The sequence below is a fragment of the Oncorhynchus nerka genome, linkage group LG2 (genome assembly GCF_034236695.1).
Source record: "Oncorhynchus nerka isolate Pitt River linkage group LG2, Oner_Uvic_2.0, whole genome shotgun sequence".
NCBI lineage: Eukaryota > Metazoa > Chordata > Actinopteri > Salmoniformes > Salmonidae > Oncorhynchus > Oncorhynchus nerka.
In genome coordinates this window covers 28,188,609-28,209,037 of record NC_088397.1, presented here as the reverse complement: position 1 = coordinate 28,209,037, position 20,429 = coordinate 28,188,609, and the positions used below count along the sequence as shown (strand labels likewise).

At 42.3% G+C, this 20,429-nt stretch overlaps 1 protein-coding gene and 1 pseudogene across 1 annotated transcript; one reads left to right on the top strand and one right to left on the bottom strand.

Moving 5' to 3' along the window:
- Positions 1-621: 621 nt before the first annotated feature.
- Positions 622-2,393, top strand: LOC115144624 (patatin-like phospholipase domain-containing protein 4; annotated as a pseudogene).
- Positions 1,418-18,924, bottom strand: sts (steroid sulfatase (microsomal), isozyme S). Its single transcript, XM_029667170.2, has 11 exons — positions 18,868-18,924; positions 15,420-15,588; positions 15,019-15,140; positions 14,461-14,583; positions 13,759-13,925; positions 11,248-11,495; positions 10,818-10,954; positions 9,050-9,187; positions 8,492-8,651; positions 7,959-8,080; positions 1,418-7,796 (listed from the first exon to the last, which is right to left on the bottom strand). The coding sequence occupies exons 2-11, from the start codon at positions 15,572-15,574 to the stop codon at positions 7,375-7,377; spliced, it is 1,794 nt and encodes a 597-aa protein (XP_029523030.1). The 5' UTR covers positions 15,575-15,588; positions 18,868-18,924; the 3' UTR covers positions 1,418-7,374.
- Positions 18,925-20,429: the final 1,505 nt, after the last annotated feature.

The following is a 20,429-nucleotide window of genomic DNA, read 5'->3' as shown; positions in this document are numbered from 1 at the left end:
TTAGGCCTATATTGTTTCATTTCTTTTTTTCATTCTTTGAATTAGTTCATTCTATTCATTTAAATCTTTTGATTATTCATTTCTATTAATTTTGAGATATTATTATAAATAGATTCGGCTCTTCTGATATGCGAGCCGGCTCCCAACATTCACTTACAAGAGCCGGCTCCTTCGCGAACGACCCATCACTAATCCAGCACTTCTTTACATTGTCATCAACATTAATAAAGAAGTGCAGAACAAGCCGTTTTAGTTTACTGCAATTGTTTCTAAAACCGTAATGCCACCATAAACAGTAAGGTAGTATTTTATTTATGTATGTGTAGATGAACCTTGAATGCTACGCTTGTTATTAACGTGCAGGGACATACTTGTTGTAGTTTACAGTATTAGTTTGACTGCCTCTGTAACGAGTGAATAAGCCTAGCTATGTTGTTTAGCCTCGCCTACCACAGTTGCCCACATCAGGTTTATCTAGCTCCAAAATCCCACTGTGCTAATATGGATTTGATTAGGCAAATATTACACAATATTTCACTGGCGAAGTTACAGTAGCTATGTTTGTCAATTAACCTCATAGTTTATTCAATGAATAATGCTAGCTATGTTCTCTTTATAGAGATGACAGTGCCAGTGGTGAACCTTTCGTTTGCTGCGTGTGGATTCCTGGGTATCTACCATGTGGAGCCATACTGAGACATGGAGACAAGCTGCTGGGCTCTCTCAGGGCATGTGCTGGAGCTCTGGTGGCTGCAGTGATGATCACTGCTCCAGACAAACTAGAGGTAAGATACGGTCTTCCTCATCATTATCCTATTCTTCTATTCCTTGTACATTTTTTGTTGCGTTTAGGCCTACTGCTGGTTGATACATTTGGTCTTTATCCATTGCCAAAGAATTTACCTTCAGATTTGCCAAGGATGCCAGAGGCTTGGAGCTGTGAGTCCTGGATATAACTTCATGCTTACACTCAGGTAGTCACTTACTAACTCTGAGAGAGCTACACGCTGAGTATACCAAGATTAGGAACACCTTCATAATAAGGGATCATAGCTTTCACCTGGATTCACCTGGCCAGTCTTGTGTCATGGAAAGAGCAGGTGTTCTTAATGTGTTGTATACTCAGTGTACAGAACAGTCATATTCAGATGCATATGCACACATAGACAGGCAGAAAAACACAGAGACCCAGTTGGTTGGGTTGAATGAGAACAAGTGCTCTTAATGTTTTGTACAGTGTGTATTTCTTTAACACCTAGATAACTGGGTGTTATGTACATTTTCTTTCTTTTGTAACACCTTCTTTGTAATAAATGGAGCTATTCATGTGTGGGAGTAAATTCAACCTAAGGCTATAGAACTGAACAATGGTCGCATTTGTGTCTTCATTAAGTGCATGCATTACACAGCCAACAGATTGTGTAATAAGTGCGTGCTTTATTATAGAGCCGTACAGTGTTGTTAAATTAATTATTAAAAACATGACAAAAAAGCATCTGTCCCTTTGTTCTCCCCAGGGAGGACATTGAGGAGTTTCTGCCTGGCGATGCCCACAGTAAAGCAGGCAATCGCCTTCACATCTCAATAACGCATTCAAAAAGTGGCAAGAACACCATCCTATCCAGTTCAGCCTCCAGGGAGGACCTCATAAAGCTAGCCTGCCACAAGCCTGAGCAGATTATATTACTGTATCTTACTATAAACCTTGGCTTTAACACAAAATGTTGTCGTAAATGTTTATGAGGAGCACGGCCATTGTTTCCATATCTTGCAATATGTTTGGGTCAAGGAACATTTCAAAATCTCTTTCACTACATATTTTTGGATTTGGTCTGACCTAATTCCTTTGCTTCTTTTAATTGAAGGCACTCTTAGCCAGTCGTTTTTGTGCCCGTCTATGCTGGAATCAAACCGGTGGAATGACAAGGACAGGTAATAACTTGAACTGCATCTCAAACTCAACCCATGTTATCCTTCACGAGCTTACTGTTACTTTTTGGTTTGTTTATTCATTTTCTGCCCAAAACACAGAGGGCTCATGAACCTCCCCCTCAAACTGGCCAACATGGACGTAATGGTTATTACATGTTCACAGGGATACAGACAGTACACATAGACAAGTGTGTGTATAGCATTCAGGGAATGGTTTTGCACGATGCAGAACTGCAATTTAGTGGCTGCCTGAACACAGTTATTTTGCAGTATTTAAATTGGTTTGATTTTGCGGACATTTCTGTTAATGTTTTGTGTTGTTTTTATCCCTCAGTTTTCCAAGGAGAACATCATCAGGTTAAACCAGTCCTTATTCCCTCCTTTAGAGGAAAGGATGAACCAGTATTGTAGAGGGTCATGACGATGCAGTGGTGTTTCTGAAGAAAGAGAACTGGATCTAGTAGGGTTGCAATTTCAAAGTGTTTTTACTACTTTTAAATGTGGTGCATTCACATGATTTTAGATTTTGTGATAAGACATAGACAATGTAAGTCAAATGTATCATTTGCTCTTTGCACATTCACTGCAAATCCACTGTAGCCCATACAATCAACAGTAATAACTATATAATCTGAGGAGACGTTGGAATATCAGCATGTAACTATATCTCCTATGTGAGGTAACTGGCCTTGATGGACTTCCTTGTGGAAAATCAGTCTTTGAACACGCCTCACCAATTTCCAGCAGCGATCCATTACCCCTGAGCCAGCAGTGGCAGGCGGTGGGGAAATCAGTAAGGCACTTCACAGAAGTACATAATATAACAGGCAGTGGAGTCACGCTAACCTAGCAGAGGTCCTTCAGCTCCTCCAGGACAAGGATGGAGTACCCCTTTGATGTTACCATAGAAATGGTTGTTTGAACTCTGCACGTTCTTCTCTCCTTCTGAGGAACCATTTAATTTCCTCCGGTCCTAGGGTATCGACGTGCACTGTGTTCAAGATCATCCCCCCCCCCCCCGGTGGTTGAACTCACACACACACACACACACACACACACACTACACACACCTCCCTTCGGATCTTCTGAGGATACCAAGGCAAAATGTGCTGTTTAAATTACTCACTGCCTTCAAATCTAGTAGCAATTGCTGAAATAATCTAACCCCAAAACAAAGAACGATATCTGTCTATTAACACAAGGCTGAATTATCATAACTACAATCCCAATGTGACTGATAAAAGCATAATTGTCCAAAAAGACTTTGGATGAGTTGAAATAAATATGTTTGGCACTGCACACTCATCAGCATGAGGGCAAAGCGCAGATCTGTACAGTAAAGCTGAGATTTAGCTTGATCAGAAACCACACAATGACTATGTAAACATTTCCGTGATGTCATAGAAACGTCTGTTGTATCACAATCAGTGTGTCAAATGAATTGCACATCAGTTGTACACCACCAGCTAGGCCACACAGTCCTGTAAAGTAAGCAGGATTTACCATCCACACACTAGTGTGAAGTAACCATGGTGTTTTCCTACCGCTATCCAGCCTCCCTGCTGTTGCTAATAATGAGCCAAATTTTTGTCCACAGTTGTAATTAACACCTGGGGACATAGATTCCCTGGCTTCTGGTTTAATATTATTGAGGTTCTCTCTCTCTTGGAGGAAAACTCTAAATAACACTAGAAGACCAGAGGGGCTATTCTACAGGGAACGTACCAACTAAAAGAAGCATCTGTACATTTCATTATTCCACTGCCTACTGCAGTATGTTCTCCTCCGTCTAAAAAGCACACACCTGGAAACAGTTACGTGTGTGTGCAGTTGATTGGATAAAGGCTTTGCATTATGATTGCAAACCCTTGCATTTATGTCGCAATCACTCGACGGTGAGAGGTCCTTAAAAGTCCAGCAGCTACATTCATTTGAATAACAAATGAAAAAGCAAAGTAAGTAATATGATCATCAGATGTCCTACCAGACATTGCTGTTGCACTTGTACCATTCAAATAAGGCTGCGTGGGGGTAAGTATTGCACTAGGTCACACAAACATTCAGTTCAAGAAAAACATCCTCCCCTTGTCCCGATCCTGAACCTAGGACTTTTGACAACCTATGGTCCTATATAGTGGGCAACTTTTGACCAGACACATACAATTGAAGTCGGAGGTTTACGTACACCTTAGCCAAATATATTTAAACTCAGTTTTCACAATTCCTGACATTTAATCCTAGTAAAAATTCCCTGTCTTAGGTCAGTTAGGATCACCACTTTATTTTAAGAATGTGAAATGTCAGAAGAATAGTAGAGAGAATGATTTATTTAATCACATTCCAAGTGGGTCAGAAGCATACATACACTCAATTTGTATTTGGTAGCATTGCCTTTAAATTGTTTAGCTTGGGTCAAACGTTTTGTGTAGCCTTCTACATGCTTCCCACAATAAGTTGGGTGAATTTTGGCCCAATCCTCCTGACAGAGCTGGTGTAACTAAGTCAGGTTTGTAGGCCTCCTTGCTCGCACACGCTTTTTCAGTTCTGCCCACAAATTTTCTATAGGATTGAGGTCAGGGCTTTGTGATGGTCACTCCAATACCTTGACTTTGTTGTCCTTTTACCATTTTGCCACAACTTTGGAAGTATGCTTGGGGTCTTTGTCCATTTGGAAGACCCATTCGCGACCAAGCTTTAACTTCCTGACTGATGTCTTGAGATGTTGTTTCAATATATCCACGTAATTTTCCTTTCCTCATGATGCCATCTATTTTGTGAAGTGCACCAGTCCCTTCTGCAGCAAAGCACTCCCACAACATGATGCTGCCACCCCCGTGCTTCACGGTTGGGATGGTGTTCTTCGGCTTGCAAGCCTCCCCCTTTTTCCTCCAAACATAATGATGGTCATTATGGCCAAACAGTTCTATTTTTGTTTCATCAGACGAGAGGATATTTCTCCAGAAAGTACAATCTTTATCCCCATGTGCAGTTGCAAACCGTAGTCTGGCTTTTTTATGGCGGTTTAATGAGCAGTGGCCTTTCAGGTTATGTCGATATAGGACTTGTTTTACTGTGGATATAGATACTTCTGTACCTGTTTCCTCCAGCATCTTCACAAGGTTCTTTGCTGTTGTTCTGGGATTGATTTGCACTTTTCGCACCAAAGTACATTCATCTCTAGGAGACAGAACACGTCTCCTTCCTGAGCGGTATGATGGCTGCGTGGTCCCATGGTGTTTATACTTGCATACTATTGTTTGTACAGATGAACGTGGTACCTTCAGGTGTTTAGAAATGGCTCCCAAGGATGAACCAGACTTGTGAAGGTCTACATTGTGTTTTTTTCTGAGGACTTGGCTGATTTCTGTCAAGCAAAGAGATACTGAGTTTGAAGGTAGACCTTGAAATACATCCACAGGTACACCTCCAACTGACTCAATCGATGTCAATTAGCCTATCACAAGCTTCTAAAGCCATGACATCATTTTCTGGAATTTTCCAAGCTGTTTAATGGCACAGTCAACTTAGTGTATGTAAACTTCTGACCCACTGGAATTGTGATACAGTGAATTATAAGTGAAATAATCTGTCTGTAAACAAGTTGGAAAAATGACTTGTGTCATGCAGAAAGTAGATGTTCTAACCGACTTGCCAAAACTATAGTTTGTTAACAAGAAATTTGTGGAGTGGTTGTAAAAACTAGTTTTAATGACTCCAACCTAAGTGTATGTAAACTTCCGACTTCAACTGTATGGGCCCAGGTCTAAGATAAATAGGGTGCCATATCTCTGAGGTGCACATGTGCATTGGCAGGCCTGTCCATGCAGCGCTGTGCTGCGCTCCACTTCTCTGGCGTCCGGGAGCAGAGAGGCTGGGCTGGATGTGATGGACCAGCGGCCAAGCCAACACACGGGGGTTGCATCCCAAATGGCACTCTAAATAGTGCACTACTTTTGACCAGAGCCCTGGCCACTGGTCAAAAGTGGTGCACTATGTAGGGAATAGGGTGCCATTTGGGACGCAGACCCGAGTGAAAGACGAGATAAACAGCTGGCTTCTATCACTGCCAAACTCTGTTGTGGATGGATCAAATAATGATCAGCCACTGTGATCACAGGGCCATGGATGGAGGAAAATAATTAGATTTATACACATTGTCAGAATACCAGTCAAGTAGAATACAGTTCTAGTGGTCGTCGCTGTAGTTCTGTAGTTGGTTCTGGTAGTTATTGGTAGCAACAGTAGTGTTGTTGTAGCTGGTACCCCACACAAATCAGATCATTATTCGTTTACATTAGAAAAATGTGTTGAAACAAATGAACACGTGGTAACAAAAATAACACATGGTATAAAATGCAACGCATAGTGGGTGTGTAGGAACGCGCAAAAATAAATCAGCATTCAGCATCCATCATATAAATGACTGAACAGGGGAGAGGGAGTACTCCTTAATATTCAGAGATTTGCTAATGGTAGTTTATGACAAATAGGCTGATGGATATAGGAGTTAAAGGGAGAATAAGATACATATTAAAATAAATGTCACTGAAAACCTGAGATCAAATGAAGAGCTAAGCTTAAAGCTAGTCTGGGTGATGAAGATTTTCTGCTGGCTGTGGCCACAGGGGGATGAGCCGTGTGTGACTCAGTGACTCTGTACTGACTGCTGGCATTATACACGGCAGCTCTACTGAACATCTTAATTTGCTAATACAGCCATGTCTTTTCATATCGGTTGTCCACTCAAGTTTCATTGCTTCTTGGATGTGCAGATGCCTTTTACAGAGACCCCGTAGAGTCTAAATGATGAACAGTGATTAAATGATCATCGGTACCCTGCTAGGGTAACACAGGGTTATTGTAGTGCCCCGGAGAATAAGACCAGAAATGCCCCAACTTGAGGTGGACCTTGTGCTAATCAGTGCATCGAGTTGCTCTCCTCTCCTGTACAATGTGCTAGGTTTCTCCTCTATATATACTGGTTACTTTATATATTTAAGGACTGGCTTCAACAATCACATTTGATTCATATTGCTCTTTTTTTTTTTACAAATACATTTGTCAAAAAGTGCTTTAAAATAAATTTTAGTCCAAATAGCAGCATCTGCATAAACCCCTCAGGGAGCAAGCGTAGGCAACGCAATTTACTGGATATTTTACGGGATGTGTTCCTGATAGGCCAAATACTAAAATGTCTGTTATTACAGCTCACCCAGTGAAGTCACATACACACGTAAAGTAGATCCAAGTCACTTCTACCCACAAGCCCAGTTAAAATGCCAGGTCGCAGTTGTAAATGAGAACTTGTTCTCAAATGGCCTACCAGGTTAAATCAAACATTTAAATGGGGGTCATTTCCCTGCCGTTTGTCTCTTGTCACAGATTGTTTACATACCCACTAAAAGATTGGTTCTGGATTCCTACGTTACCCTCCCCTCAGTGTTAAGCAATGATGTGCTGGTCCTGTGGAGAGTCTGCCTCTGCCGCCGCAGTGCTCCGGTAGCCGTGTCTCCCACCATCTCTCTCACACCTGCAGAGCTGGGACAGGGAGGAGCAGCAGGGCTGCAACCAGGGCTTCCATAGGATGTGTCCCGGGGCGAGCTGGTCCTGAACGGGGGTGATGGACTCCTTATGGAGAGACACCGCGGCCAGGATCTTCTCCAGGACCGAGTGGAAGGCAGGTTCCGTGTCTGGGGTCAGGGGTGTGGTCTCCGAGGGGTCGCGGGAGAGGTCAAAGAGCAAAGGGGGGTCGTGGTAGGTCACGTAGGATGTGGTGCAGAAACAGGCATGGGTATGCATGCAGGCTGTCCCGTTCTCGGGGTAGAAGTCCGGAGTGAAAATGAACAACTTCCATATTGAATAACCTTAAAGATTTACAATGAATTACAACCACCATAGTAGTTTACGTTTCAAGTTAACTTGCTTACAAAAACCATTGGAATTATTACTCAAATCATTATTAGCAGCACTGCTACTGCTAATTCAATTGCATTCTTAAACCTATTACATTGGAAATGTGGACTCACTGTTGGGAGGCTGCCACCTGACAGCGTTGAGGTAGGCGTTACAGTAATGGAAGAGAAACTCGTGCTTTGATCTCTCAACTTTCCCCTGCAGCAGGGGCATGAGGTCATGACCGTCTATCACTCTAGGAAGAGAAGACACACACAAACAACACAATAGATGATCTCTGAGACACAGAAATGGAGCACACTGTAGGAATGATCCTTTGGGTAGAGGCAGCGAGACCTCAAAGGCCCATGAAAACCTTTGATCAAAGGTTTAGATCTGCCTGATCCTTGAGCTTTTTCATTAGCTGAGATTTTTTTCTAGCAGGTCCCTTGTGACACCTATTGTGAATATAATGTCTCTAGCTAGGGGGTGATTCAGAGCACAGAGTGCATATCATTTCTATGGTGACCTAGATTCCAAACGCTGTAGTTTTGACTGACAGACGAGGCTGCTAGAAAACCTACCAAGTGCTTTGGGCTTACCCATAGCAATAGAAGTCAATGAACAAACAAAACCCCTCAGACCTCAGCAATTTCACAGCACTCACCTGTCCCCCAGTGCCGTCCCTCCGGCTAGCTTCACCACAGTAGGGAAGATGTCCATGTTGCTGGTGGGTTCATCAATGTCTTTCCCTGCAGGTAACATCCCAGTCCAACGGAGCAGTCCTGGAACTCGGATCCCCCCCTCCCAATTGGTAGATTTCCCGGCTGCTCAGAGACAGATCGAAGCACTTTGTGAGGACTGAGAATATGGGAAGTCCTTTATCACTCGACCCAAAATATAAGGCTTGCCAGAACCTTTCATGGAAACATCTCGTCTCTTAGGATATTTAGATAATCTGAGCTATTTATCTAGTGATCTATTATTCTATACATTGACTGGCTCTGACTTCCCATTTACATTCCTATTAATATACCCTACTAAACCACTGCAGATGCAAGCTAAAGCCTCTGCACATGCACTTCTAGGTATTTTTATAGGAGTATTTTTTCTCCTATTAAAAAAAATTGTAACCTATGAACAAAAAAAATCTGTTTTAACCGAAAATTCGACATCTGGCTGTTCGGTCTCTGTTGACCTGTTCTGAAGCTGTAACAGACCGTACCTTTGTATATCCCGTTCCAGCCTCTGTGCACCTCCCCCCGGACTGAGATCTCCTCAAGGTGTGCACCCTGGTCTGAGGTCAGGTACACCAGTGTGTTCTCCCTCAGGTTCAACCGGTCCAGCGTCTGCATGAGCTGACCTAAGAACAGATGTTATGAAACATGACATAATAAACTCAGCAAAAAAAGAAACATCCCTTTTTCAGGAGCCTTCTTTCAAAGATAATTCGTAAAAATTCAAATAACTTCACAGATCTTCATTGTAAACGGTTTAAACACTGTTTCCAAGGCTTGTTCAATGAACCATAAACAATTAATGAACATGCACCTGTGGAACGGTCGTTAAGACACTAACAGCTTACAGACGGTAGGCAATTAAGGTCACAGTTATGAAAACTTAGGACACTAAAGAGGCCTTTCTACTGACTCTGAAAAACACCAAAAGAAAGATGCCCAGGGTTCCTGCTCATCAGTGTGAACGTGCCTTAGGCATGCTGCAAGGAGGTGTGAGGACTGCAGATGTGGCCAGGGCAATAAATTGCAATGTCCGTACTGTGAGACGCCAAAGACTAGGAGACAGGACAGACAGTTCATAGTTCCCGCAGTAGCAGACCACGTGTAACAACACCTGCACAGGATCGGTACATCTGAACATCACACCTGCAGGACAGGTACAGGATGGCAACAACAACTGCCCGAGTTACACTGGGAAAGCACAATCCCTCCATCAGTGCTCAGACTGTCCGCAATAGGCTGAGAGAGACTGGACTTAGGGCTTGTAGGCCCTCACCAGACATTACCGGTAACAATGTCACCTATGGGCACAAGCTCACCATCGCTGGAGCAGACAGGACTGGCAAAAAGTGCTCTTCACTGACGAGTCACGGTTTTGTCTCACCGGGTGTGATGGTTGGATTCGCGTTTATCGTCGAAGGAATGAGCATTACACCGAGGCCTGTACTCTGGAGCGGGATCGATTTGGAGGTTGAGGGTCCATTGTGGTCAGGGGCGGTGTATCACAGCATCATCAGACTGAGCTTGTTGTCATCGCAGGCAATCTCAACACTGTGCGTTACAGGGAAGACATCCTCCTCCCTCATGTGGTACCCATCTTGCAGGCTCATCCTGATATGACCCTCCAGCATGACAATGCCACCAGCCATACTGCTCGTTCTGTGAGTGATTTCCTGCAAGACAGGAATGTCAGTGTTCTGCCATAGCCAGCGAAGAGCCCAGATCTCAATCCCATTGAGCATGTCTGGGACCTGTTGGATTGGAGGGTGAGGGCTAGGGCCATTCCCCTCAGAAATGTCCGGGAATTTGCAGGTGCCTTTATGGAAGACTGGGGTAACATCTCACAGCAAGAACTGGCAAATCTGGTGCAGTCCATGAGGAGATGCACTGCAGTACTTATTGCAGCTGGTGGCCAAACCAGATACTGACTGTTACTTTTGATTTTGACCCCCCCCCCCTCTGTTCAGCGACACATTATTCCATTTCTGTTAATCACATGTCTGTGGAACTTGTTGAGTTCATGTCTCAGTTGATGAATCTTGTTTTGGTCATACAAATATTCAAACATGTTAAGTTTGCTGCAAATAAACACAGTTGACAGTGACTTTTTTTTGCTACGTTTAGGTAAAAGTCAATCAAATCTTCCAACCTTTCAAATATAATTAGTGTGGACATTTTAAATCTTCCAACCTTATAACTTATTGGACATAAAAAAAGAAGGCCATACAGCAATATAAAGTAAATATCAAGTCTTACCTACACTCCAGTCTACTTCGTGGACGGCATCTCCATAGATACCGTGCTGACTGGTCCCCTGGAAGGCTGGCGATGCAAACATGGCCGTGTGCACTTGGATGAAGGAGAAGAACAACAGGAAGGGTAGTGCAGAGTTCCTGTCAAAATAGTCAACACACACAGTGTAAATGGAAGAAAATAATTGTACGACAACAATGCAAACTACTGTGTACAGTATGCTTTCATTTTACAGACACAGTCACCTAGGACACCAGACCTTTACACACACTTTCCTTACATGCCCTTCAGAGTTTCTTCCCACATGCAAGACACAAACAAACATCAATAATCAAACACACTCACGCACACACAAACACTTGATTTGGCTTCTATTCCGTCTCAGTCTATCACATAGTAGGGGAAACATACATTTTAAAAACTCAACACACACCTTTCTAAAAAGTCCACTGCTTCATCTGTCATTCTCTGGGTCAGGTTCTCCGAGACATACGGCTGCTCCACCACTTCCCGGTTCCTCATCAGAAAGCAGTTGAAGTAGGGGAACGTGGCGACGAATGTGCCAAATATGGCCGCCGCCGCGCCCACCAACGCCACCGCGCTCAGCACCAACTTCCTCCGCACGGTGACCACACCCCTCGCATGCAGGAGGGTCACGGTAGCCACACCCACTCCCAGGGTCTTGTAGGGTAGAGTTGAGAATCTTTACTATCCTATATCCCTGAGGGACAAGTTTCTTTATAGCTAAAAGGCCAAACAAACTACATACAACAAACATTAAAACTAGTCTGATTACCAGTCCGTTTATGCCATCATGCCAACTCCTTATCACTGTGTTTGGCTTGACAGTGACAGCAATGGAGTTGGCAAGAGCAGAAACAGATCCGGGACCGCATGCTACACCAGGATACATAAATAAAAGTTAAAATACTCAACGCAACACTGTAGTAAAAAGCATGAGCTGAAGCACATCCCAAAATGGCTGTAGAGGTGCTGACTATTGGAGAGTAAACTGTAGACAAATCTAATGCATTTAGAAAACTCTTTTTTACATCAGTAGATGTCACAAAGTGCTATTACAGAAATCCAGCTTAAAACCACAAGCGGCAAGCAATTCAGATGTAGCAGAACGATTCTCTATACAGTGGGGCAAAAAAGTATTTAGTCAGCCACCAATTGTGCAAGTTCTCCCACTTAAAAAGATGAGAGAGGCCTGAAATTTTCATCATAGGTACACTTCAACTATGACAGACAAAGTGAGGGGGAAAAAATCCAGAAAATCCCGTTGTAGGATTTTTTATGAATTTATTTGCAAATTATGGTGGAAAATAAGTATTTGGTCACCTACAAACAAGCAAGATTTCTGTCTCTCACAGACCTGTAACTTCTTCTTTAAGAGGCTCCTCTGTCCTCCACTCGTTACCTGTATTAATGGCACCTGTTTGAACTTGTTATCAGTATAAAAGACACCTGGTCCTAAACCTCAAACAGTCACACTCCAAACTTCACTATGGCTAAGATCAAAGAGCTGTCAAAGGACACCAGAAACAAAATTGTAGACCTGCACCAGGCTGGGAAGACTGAATCTGCAATAGGTAAGCAGCTTGGTTTGAAGAAATCAACTGTGGGAGCAATTATTAGGAAAATGAAGACATACAAGACCACTGATAATCTCCCTAGATCTGACCCTGTGGGGTCAAAATGATCACAAGAACGGTGAGCAAAAATCCCAGAACCACACGGGGGGACCTAGTGAATGACCTGCAGAGAGCTGGGACCAAAGTAACAAAGCCTACCATCAGTAACACACTGAACGCCGCTCCCAGGGACTCAAATCTTGCAGTGCCAGACGTGTCCTCCTGCTTAATCCCCCTCCTGGATTACTGCAACTCGCAGAACCCAGTACATGTCCAGGCCCGTCTGAAGTTTGCTAGAGAGCATTTGGATGATCCAGAAGAAGATTGGGAGAGTGTCATATGGTCAGATGAAACCAAAATATAACGGCACCTTTTTGTTAAAAACTCAAATTGTAGTGTTTGGAGGACAAAGAATGCTAAGGAATACCTAGGTAGGATGCTTTAAAAGATTTAGATCCAAAGAACACCATACCTACTGTCTGAAGCTTAAATGTAAATGTAAATGTAAATGGGGTGGAAACATCTTTCTTTGGGGCTGTTTTTCTGCAAAGGGACCAGGGCGACTGATCCGTGTAAAGGAAAGAATGAATGGGGCCATGTATCGTGAGATTTTGAGTGAAAACCTCCTTCCATCAGCAAGGGCATTGAAGATGAAACGTGGCTGGATCTTTCAGCATGACAATGATCCCAAACACACCACCCGGGCAACGAAGGAGTGGCTTCGTAAGAAGCATTTCAAGGTCCTGGAGTGGCCTAGCCAGTCTCCAAATCTCAACCCCATAGAAAATCTTTGGAGGGAGTTGAAAGTCTGTGTTGCCCAGCAACAGACCCAAAACATCACTGCTCTAGAGGATATCTGCATGGAGGAATGGCCCAAAATACCAGCAACAGTGTGTGAAAACCTTGTGAAGACTTTGCCAACAAAGGGTATATAACAAAGTATTGAGATAAACTTTTGTTATTGACCAAATACTTATTTTCCACCATAAATTGCAAATAAATTCATAAAAAATCCTACAATGTGATTTTCTGGATTTTTTTCTCTAATTTTGTCTGTCATAGTTGAAGTGTTCCTATGATGAAAATTACAGGCCTCTCTCATCTTTTTAAGTGGGAGAACTTGCACAATTGGTGGCTGACTAAATACTTTTTTGCCCCACTGTACATGCGGTTTAGATTAAACCCTGCATTAAAGACAAACATGAATTGTCATTATTGTCAGCAGAACATATATTTTTGATTTTAATTTAAAAAGGTTAAACCAAAATAGTGTACGTCATAAACATGTATCGTACACTGTACATCACCTTGAATGGTATGTGTGCTTGGACATTGGTAAAGATGGAGCCGTGGCCGGGCTGACAGTCACGTAGGTTGGTCAGGGTTATACCGTAGAAGTGGTCGAAGCCGTGAGCACTGGGGTGGTGACAGAAGTCGTCGTTCCTCTCACAGTGAAGACCAAGGTGCCATTTTCCTACAGTGGAAAGAAGTGGCCAGGTGACGGACCATATAGACTGGCAACTTAAGGCATCTTCAAAGAACAACGACCTTGAAAGGCAACACAAAGTGTTTTCAACAGTGGAGAAAAAAGCTCGATAAAGCCAATTATTACATTTAATAATATGTCAACTTGGGTTACTGAAAAGCCTGTGAGGCATATTGCACATCAAAGAACAAGACCTTGAATGTCAACTCACATGTAAATGTGCTGTAGGCTGTTGTCTGGGCAACCATTGAGAAGCCAATACGAGTACGAAAGCTATTATACTGTTCAAATCAAATCAATCATGTAGCTATAGCTATACAGTCAGAATTTTAAAGACATTCAAACAAAACAGACACATTGCTGCAACCAATCAAATGAACTGTCACTGCTTCTGCGTGTTCCCTATTCCCAAAGTGAGAAGTATTGATACATACTCATGACGATAACAAATGGGTTATATGTAGAGTTTTTCATGGACCTAAAGACGCTTTACATAGTAACAAAGGAGAGGACTTTGGCTCACCTATGAGAGCAGTCTCGTAGCCTAGTTGTTTGGCCACCTTGGCAAAGGTGACTTCTTCACTGGGAAGACCGCCAGATGCAGCAGAGATGATATAAACCCCTAACCGTCCAAGGCCGGCCATACCTGTTCAAGACAACAACAAAATAGGATCAAAAACAGATATCAAATCACAAAGTGGGGAGAGTAACAAAGTATAAAATTATACAGTGGAATGATGATGTACTATTCAACCTGCTGCATTGTGGTCAACATGCTAGTTATCCTGTCCTATGAACTGCTCTCTCCACATAGCCTAACTAATGCGTCCCTAACACCACATAATACTAGTAAGGCCTATCAATACAAGCTAGTGATCTGTTAAGTGATCAAATTATAGTACTAGGCAAAGCTTTGTGTCAAACCCCAGGAGGATAGGCTACACGTTGAGCTCTTGCTGTTGTTGTTGTAGTATATTTTATTGCTATTGTGTTACTATTTTGACTATTTCACAGTAAAGTCTACGCCCGTTCGGCGCATGTGACATATAACATTTGATTTGTTGTTTATGACTCGCCTCACCAGATCGTATCGGGTATCGGCCCGTCAGGAAGGCTGCCCTGCTGGGCGTACAGAGGGGGGCCGCAGCGATGTGCTGCGTTAGCCTCACCCCCTCCTGAGCCAGCATGTCGATGTTGGGGGTCCTGCAGACACAACGACACAACACATTACCACCCAGCTGGGCTCATCATCTGGAAGGAGGCGTTTTAGTTGTGTTTTAAAAGGTGAGCACAGAGGCACAGCAAGAATTAGAAGTCAGAATAAAAGGAATATAATAGAACGTTGTCTTCCGAAGATGTACATTTTTGTTTGGAATCACAGCTACACGTGAGAAGTCTATGTAATGCAGGAAAGCCATGCTTAGAAACATGGGAAAGAACATTTTAAAAAAGTCTGTTGCAGTTTATATCACTGTGACTTACCGCAAGGTTGTGTTCCCATAGCAGCCCAAGTCTCCAATCCCCAAGTCATCGACCATCATCAGGACAAAATTCGGCCTTTTGTCACCATTCAAGGCATAGCACACGTCAAACAACAACAGTAAACCTAGACAGCATGGGATCCATGGGGACTTCATTTTTCAAATGAACACTGGAGAAGCAAAGACAGAGGCAATACGAGAGATTGGATAGGGTCAAGCACTTCAAGTTCCTCGGCGTGCACATCACTGAGGACCTGAAATGGTCTCGGCACACCGACATCGCGGTGGCTGAAGAAATTCAGCATGGCCCCTAAGACTCTCAAAAACTTCTACAGATGCACCATTGAGAGCATTCTGTTGGGCTGCACCACCGCCTGGTAGGGCAACTGCTCTGCCCGCATCATGGCTCTCCAGAGGGTAGTGTGGGAAGTCTAACGCATTACCGGGGTCACGCTGCCTCCCCTCCAGTACATCGACGGCACCCGAAGTCAAAGTAAAGGCCAAGAAGATCATTAAGGACCTCAGCCACCGGTTCACTCGGCTACCGTCCGACAGACAGGGACAGTACAGGTGCATCAAAGCTAAGACAGAGAGATTGAAACTGCTTCTATTTACCAGGCCATCAGACTGTTGATACACAAACACTCACCTCATACTCACAAACAAATGCACATACACGCACTCACACACATTGAACCACTGGTCACCTCTCATTTCACACTGTCTATTTAAATACTTTATCCCCGACGTAGCACATCATAATATTTATTTATCCTACTGTACATTGTTTTTCAGTTACTGTTTATACACAGGGCATACAGTGGGGCAAAAAAGTATTTAGTCAGCCACCAATTGTGCAAGTTGACTAAATACTTTTTTGCCACACTGTATGTATTTATACAGTGGATTCTTGACATAGCTTACTCATATATATGTATATATATAAATATAATATATATATAAATATAGTATATATATATACACAGTACCTTCAGAAAGTATTCAGACCCCTTGACTTTTTCCACATTTTGTTAGGTTACAGCCTTATTCTAAAATATATATATATATTTTAATTCTCATCAATCTACACACAATACCCCATAATGACAAAGCAAAAAAAGGGTTTTAGACATTTTTGCAAATGTATTAAAAAATTATTATTTCAAATTTACATAAGTATTCAGACCCTTTACTCAGTACTTTGTTGAAACACCTTTGCCAGCGATTACAGCCTTGAGTCTTCTTGGGTAGGACACTACAAGCTTGGCATGCCTGTATTTAAGGAGTTTCTTCCATTCTCTGCAGATCCTCTCAACCTCTGTCAAGTTGGATCGGGAGTGTCACTGCACAGCTATTTTCAGGTCTCTCCAGAGATTCAGAGATCAGGTTCAAATCCGGGCTGTTTCATCAGACAAGAGAACTTTGTTTCTCATGGTCTGAGAGTCTTTAGGTGCCCTTTGGCAAACTCCAAGTGGGCTGTCATGTGACTTTTACTGAGGAGTGGCTTCCATCTGTCCACTCTACAGTAAAGGCCTGATTGGTGGAGTGCTGCAGAAATGGTTGTCCTTCTGGAAGAGTCTCCCATCTCCATAGAGGAACTCTCGAGCTCTGTCAAAGTGACCATCGAGTTCTTGGTCACCTCCCTGACCAAGGCCCTTCTCCCCCGATTGCTCAGTTTGGCCGGGCTGCCAGCTCTAGGAAGAGTCTTGGTGGTTCCAAACTTCTTCCATTTAAAGATGATGGAGGCCACTGTATTCTTGGAGACCTTCAATGCTGCAGATATGTTTTGGTACCCTTCCCCAGAATTGTGCCTCGACACAATCCTGTCTCAGAGCTCTATGGACAATTCCTTTGACCTCATGGCTTGATTTTTGCTCTGACAAGCAATGTCAACTCTGGGACATGACAGGTGTGTGCCTTTCCAAATCTTGTCCAATCAATTACATTTTCCAAAGGTGGATTCCAATCAAGTTGTAGAAACATCTCAAGGAAGATCAATGGAAACAGGATGCACCAATGTCGAGTCTCATAGCAAAGGATCTGAATACTTATGGAAGTAAGGTATTTCTGTTTTATCTTTGTCATTATGGGGTATTGTGTGTAGATTGATGGGAAAATAATTCATTTCAATCCATTTTAGTAGAGGGCTGTAACATAACACAATGTGGAAAAAGTCAAGGGGTCTGAATACTTTCCGAATGCACTGTATACTGTTGTACATATAATTCTTAGTTGATCTTGTGTGAATCCTGTGTATATAGGTATAGATCACATTTGATTACTGCTACAGGGCTATTTGGCTTGCTAATCAGATTTGCCCCACCGTTGTCTTTTTTCTCTCCTTACATTTTAATTGTTTGACATTTTACTGCATTTTTAAGAGGTAGTAGTAACATAAGAATTTTGCTGCGCCCGCTAATCTGTGTACGGGACCAATAAACTTTGATTTGAAGAAAGATAGAGCAAATGTTACTAATGCGACATCCCAAATGGCACTATATACACCTATATAGTGTACTACTTTTGAACAGGGCAAATAGACATTTTAGAGCCCTAGAAACCGTAGATAGCTACAGTTTAGGCCAGGATTCCCCAACTGGCGGCCTGCGGGTGAATTTATTTGGACATAAGACTGTAAAAAAGAAAACATTTTAATTTTGGAAATCTGCATCAAAGTATTCCCACCCATAATAGAGATATGTATCTGATCGTATACAATTGTAAGCCAGGTTTGAAATGATTATGTTTTAGACAAATATTATATGCGTTTGGGCTTCTTGCTATCAATCTGCAGTATACAAATTATTTGTAATTATGTTCTGGCAACCTGACCATCAGCTCAAAAAAGAAAATCGTCCCGCGGCTGACTCTAGTTGATGATCCCTGGTAAAGGCTATGCCCTTCTGTGCCTTAATCAATAAAGGATGATATAATAACATGCCTGTTTACTGAATCATGCTGTTTCTTCACCATGTCTGAAATCGCTCACCATCTTGCTCAGAAACCAATAACATGATGTGTCTAAACTACAAAGCCAAACATGCATGCAAGACAGTACATGCCTGCTGTCTCCATATACTCTTACGTAGCGATCAATACTATATCGCCAAACTAGACTATAAATAGAGAGAGCGAGAAAGTCAGAGGGGCAATTGCTGAGCATAATAATTAAAGTGGTTATTGGCTAAGCATTCATGTGTTTGTTCAAAAGTCAAATGCTGGTTCCTGAGTGTTAGCTGGCTACCAACCGGTAACAGAAAGCATAGGCCAGTGCAACTCATAAGACAAGGTTTTGACGGTGGCTACTGCCTACTACAACTATCCTGCAAGTTCAATAGGAACGCTCCTACAAGCAATACGCGTTCAACAATTTCCCAAAATACCAACATAAAGATATCTGTTGAATTAAGACAGAATACTTTGTTGTTGGCAAGTCGTTCAAATCATACCTTCGTGGATATACATGTCTCGAAATGTTTTACTAGAAACAGGAAGTACGTTTTTTTTGTCAACTGTCATGTGACTAGGAATGAAGCAGTCTCATTGGATTATGGTTAATCCAAATATTTTAGGTGACCTGTGAGCTGCCTAAATGTAGTGCAATCAAGACTAAAATACTGTAGACTTCAACCCTCTATGGTGCAATCCTACAATCCAATGTGCAGCCTTAATCCCTGCCAATATTTATTTAACATGTTTAGATACCCCTTGAGTCAGGAACATAAGGTCAGGAAACCCAAGCTAGTGGATCATATTAATAAAGTGAGACAATATTCTTCACACGCTGGTTCATTACAGATTACACCTTTACAATTCATGTTTTAGTAAATGTAATTTACTCTGGCATAGGCCTACAGTAGAACACTGCAACCAGGGGTTCCATCGTGGTCAATGTCCTGCCTACATTCACAATATTCACTTTTCAGTTTCCGACCAATGCTGTTGTCCCTGCCTTGAAGACAAAGTTCCAAGTGTATGTTCTTGATGCCCCTTTAGCAGAATAGGACATGACTGGTTCATACATAAATAGGAGGCATAGAATAGAAATGCCCTAGATGTGCTATAGAACCAAATTATGTTATCATCATCTGTGGTTGGATGAACTGAACTGGTCTACAGGCATTGACCAGTTATCTTTTAGATATTGTTGAAAGAGGAAACTGTGATGATGGGTCAAGTCTGGTTTATACACTGGTCTTCTAAATTATATTACTTCTGGGATGACTTCACATTCAAATTATCCATGGTTGATTCTCATAACAGACTCTGATCACACTGTGATATGAGTAATATTGAATATTCACACTTGTGCTGTTTTTGGTCTATCAAATATTAATTATTCCCACTGTAAATCCCTCAGCAAAGTGATTAACTAGCATGCATGGTTGCAGATGAGTGTCCCTGAAGTCTAAATACTCATTACAAAATGTAGAGCTTTCGGGTGTGATTTTTGTATTGATGCTTGCAAGCTGATTAGTCGTTTGATGTTGAGCTGCATATTCCACAGGAGAAGCACATGACTGAGTGAAAAGAAAAGAGGGGTGAAATCCTACAAACACATCAATTGCTTGTCATGGAAATAATCCAACCATGTGAAATTGGCATTTGAGGAAATGGTAATACGACATTTCCGTTGGAATATATACCCTTATGAAAAGCTAGCTTAGATTTAGATGATGGGGATGGGTGGGGGTGTTTGTTTGTTACAAGGCTTTTCATTAAAAAAAAAAAAAAATTACAGCCGTTTGTAATACAAATCTGTTAAGGGATTTTCCATATATCCGTTTATTTTTTCTGTAGTTCTGCAACCTATTCCTAGGAGAGAACTATGCCTCTGTGTGGTCTCTCTCCCAGGTCTGGTCTCCTGTGGATAAATACTGTCATCTGTTGTCTAAGCCATATATTGCAGAACAGGGTACTGAGTCGGGATCTATATGCACGATAGGCATGTTTACACTAGGAGATGTTTGAAACTGTTAACTGATCATTTAATAGGCATGTCCTACCCACT

Excerpts from the sequence above, each read along its gene's own strand:
- sts (XM_029667170.2), bottom strand. The coding sequence starts at position 15,574 with ATGAAGTCCCCATGGATCCCATGCTGTCTAGGTTTACTGTTGTTGTTT. Across the intron at positions 14,584-15,018 it reads CCGATACCCGATACGATCTG|GTATGGCCGGCCTTGGACGG; the intron begins GTGAGGCGAGTC and ends TGTCTTGAACAG. Across the intron at positions 13,926-14,460 it reads CTACGAGACTGCTCTCATAG|GAAAATGGCACCTTGGTCTT; the intron begins GTGAGCCAAAGT and ends TTTCCACTGTAG.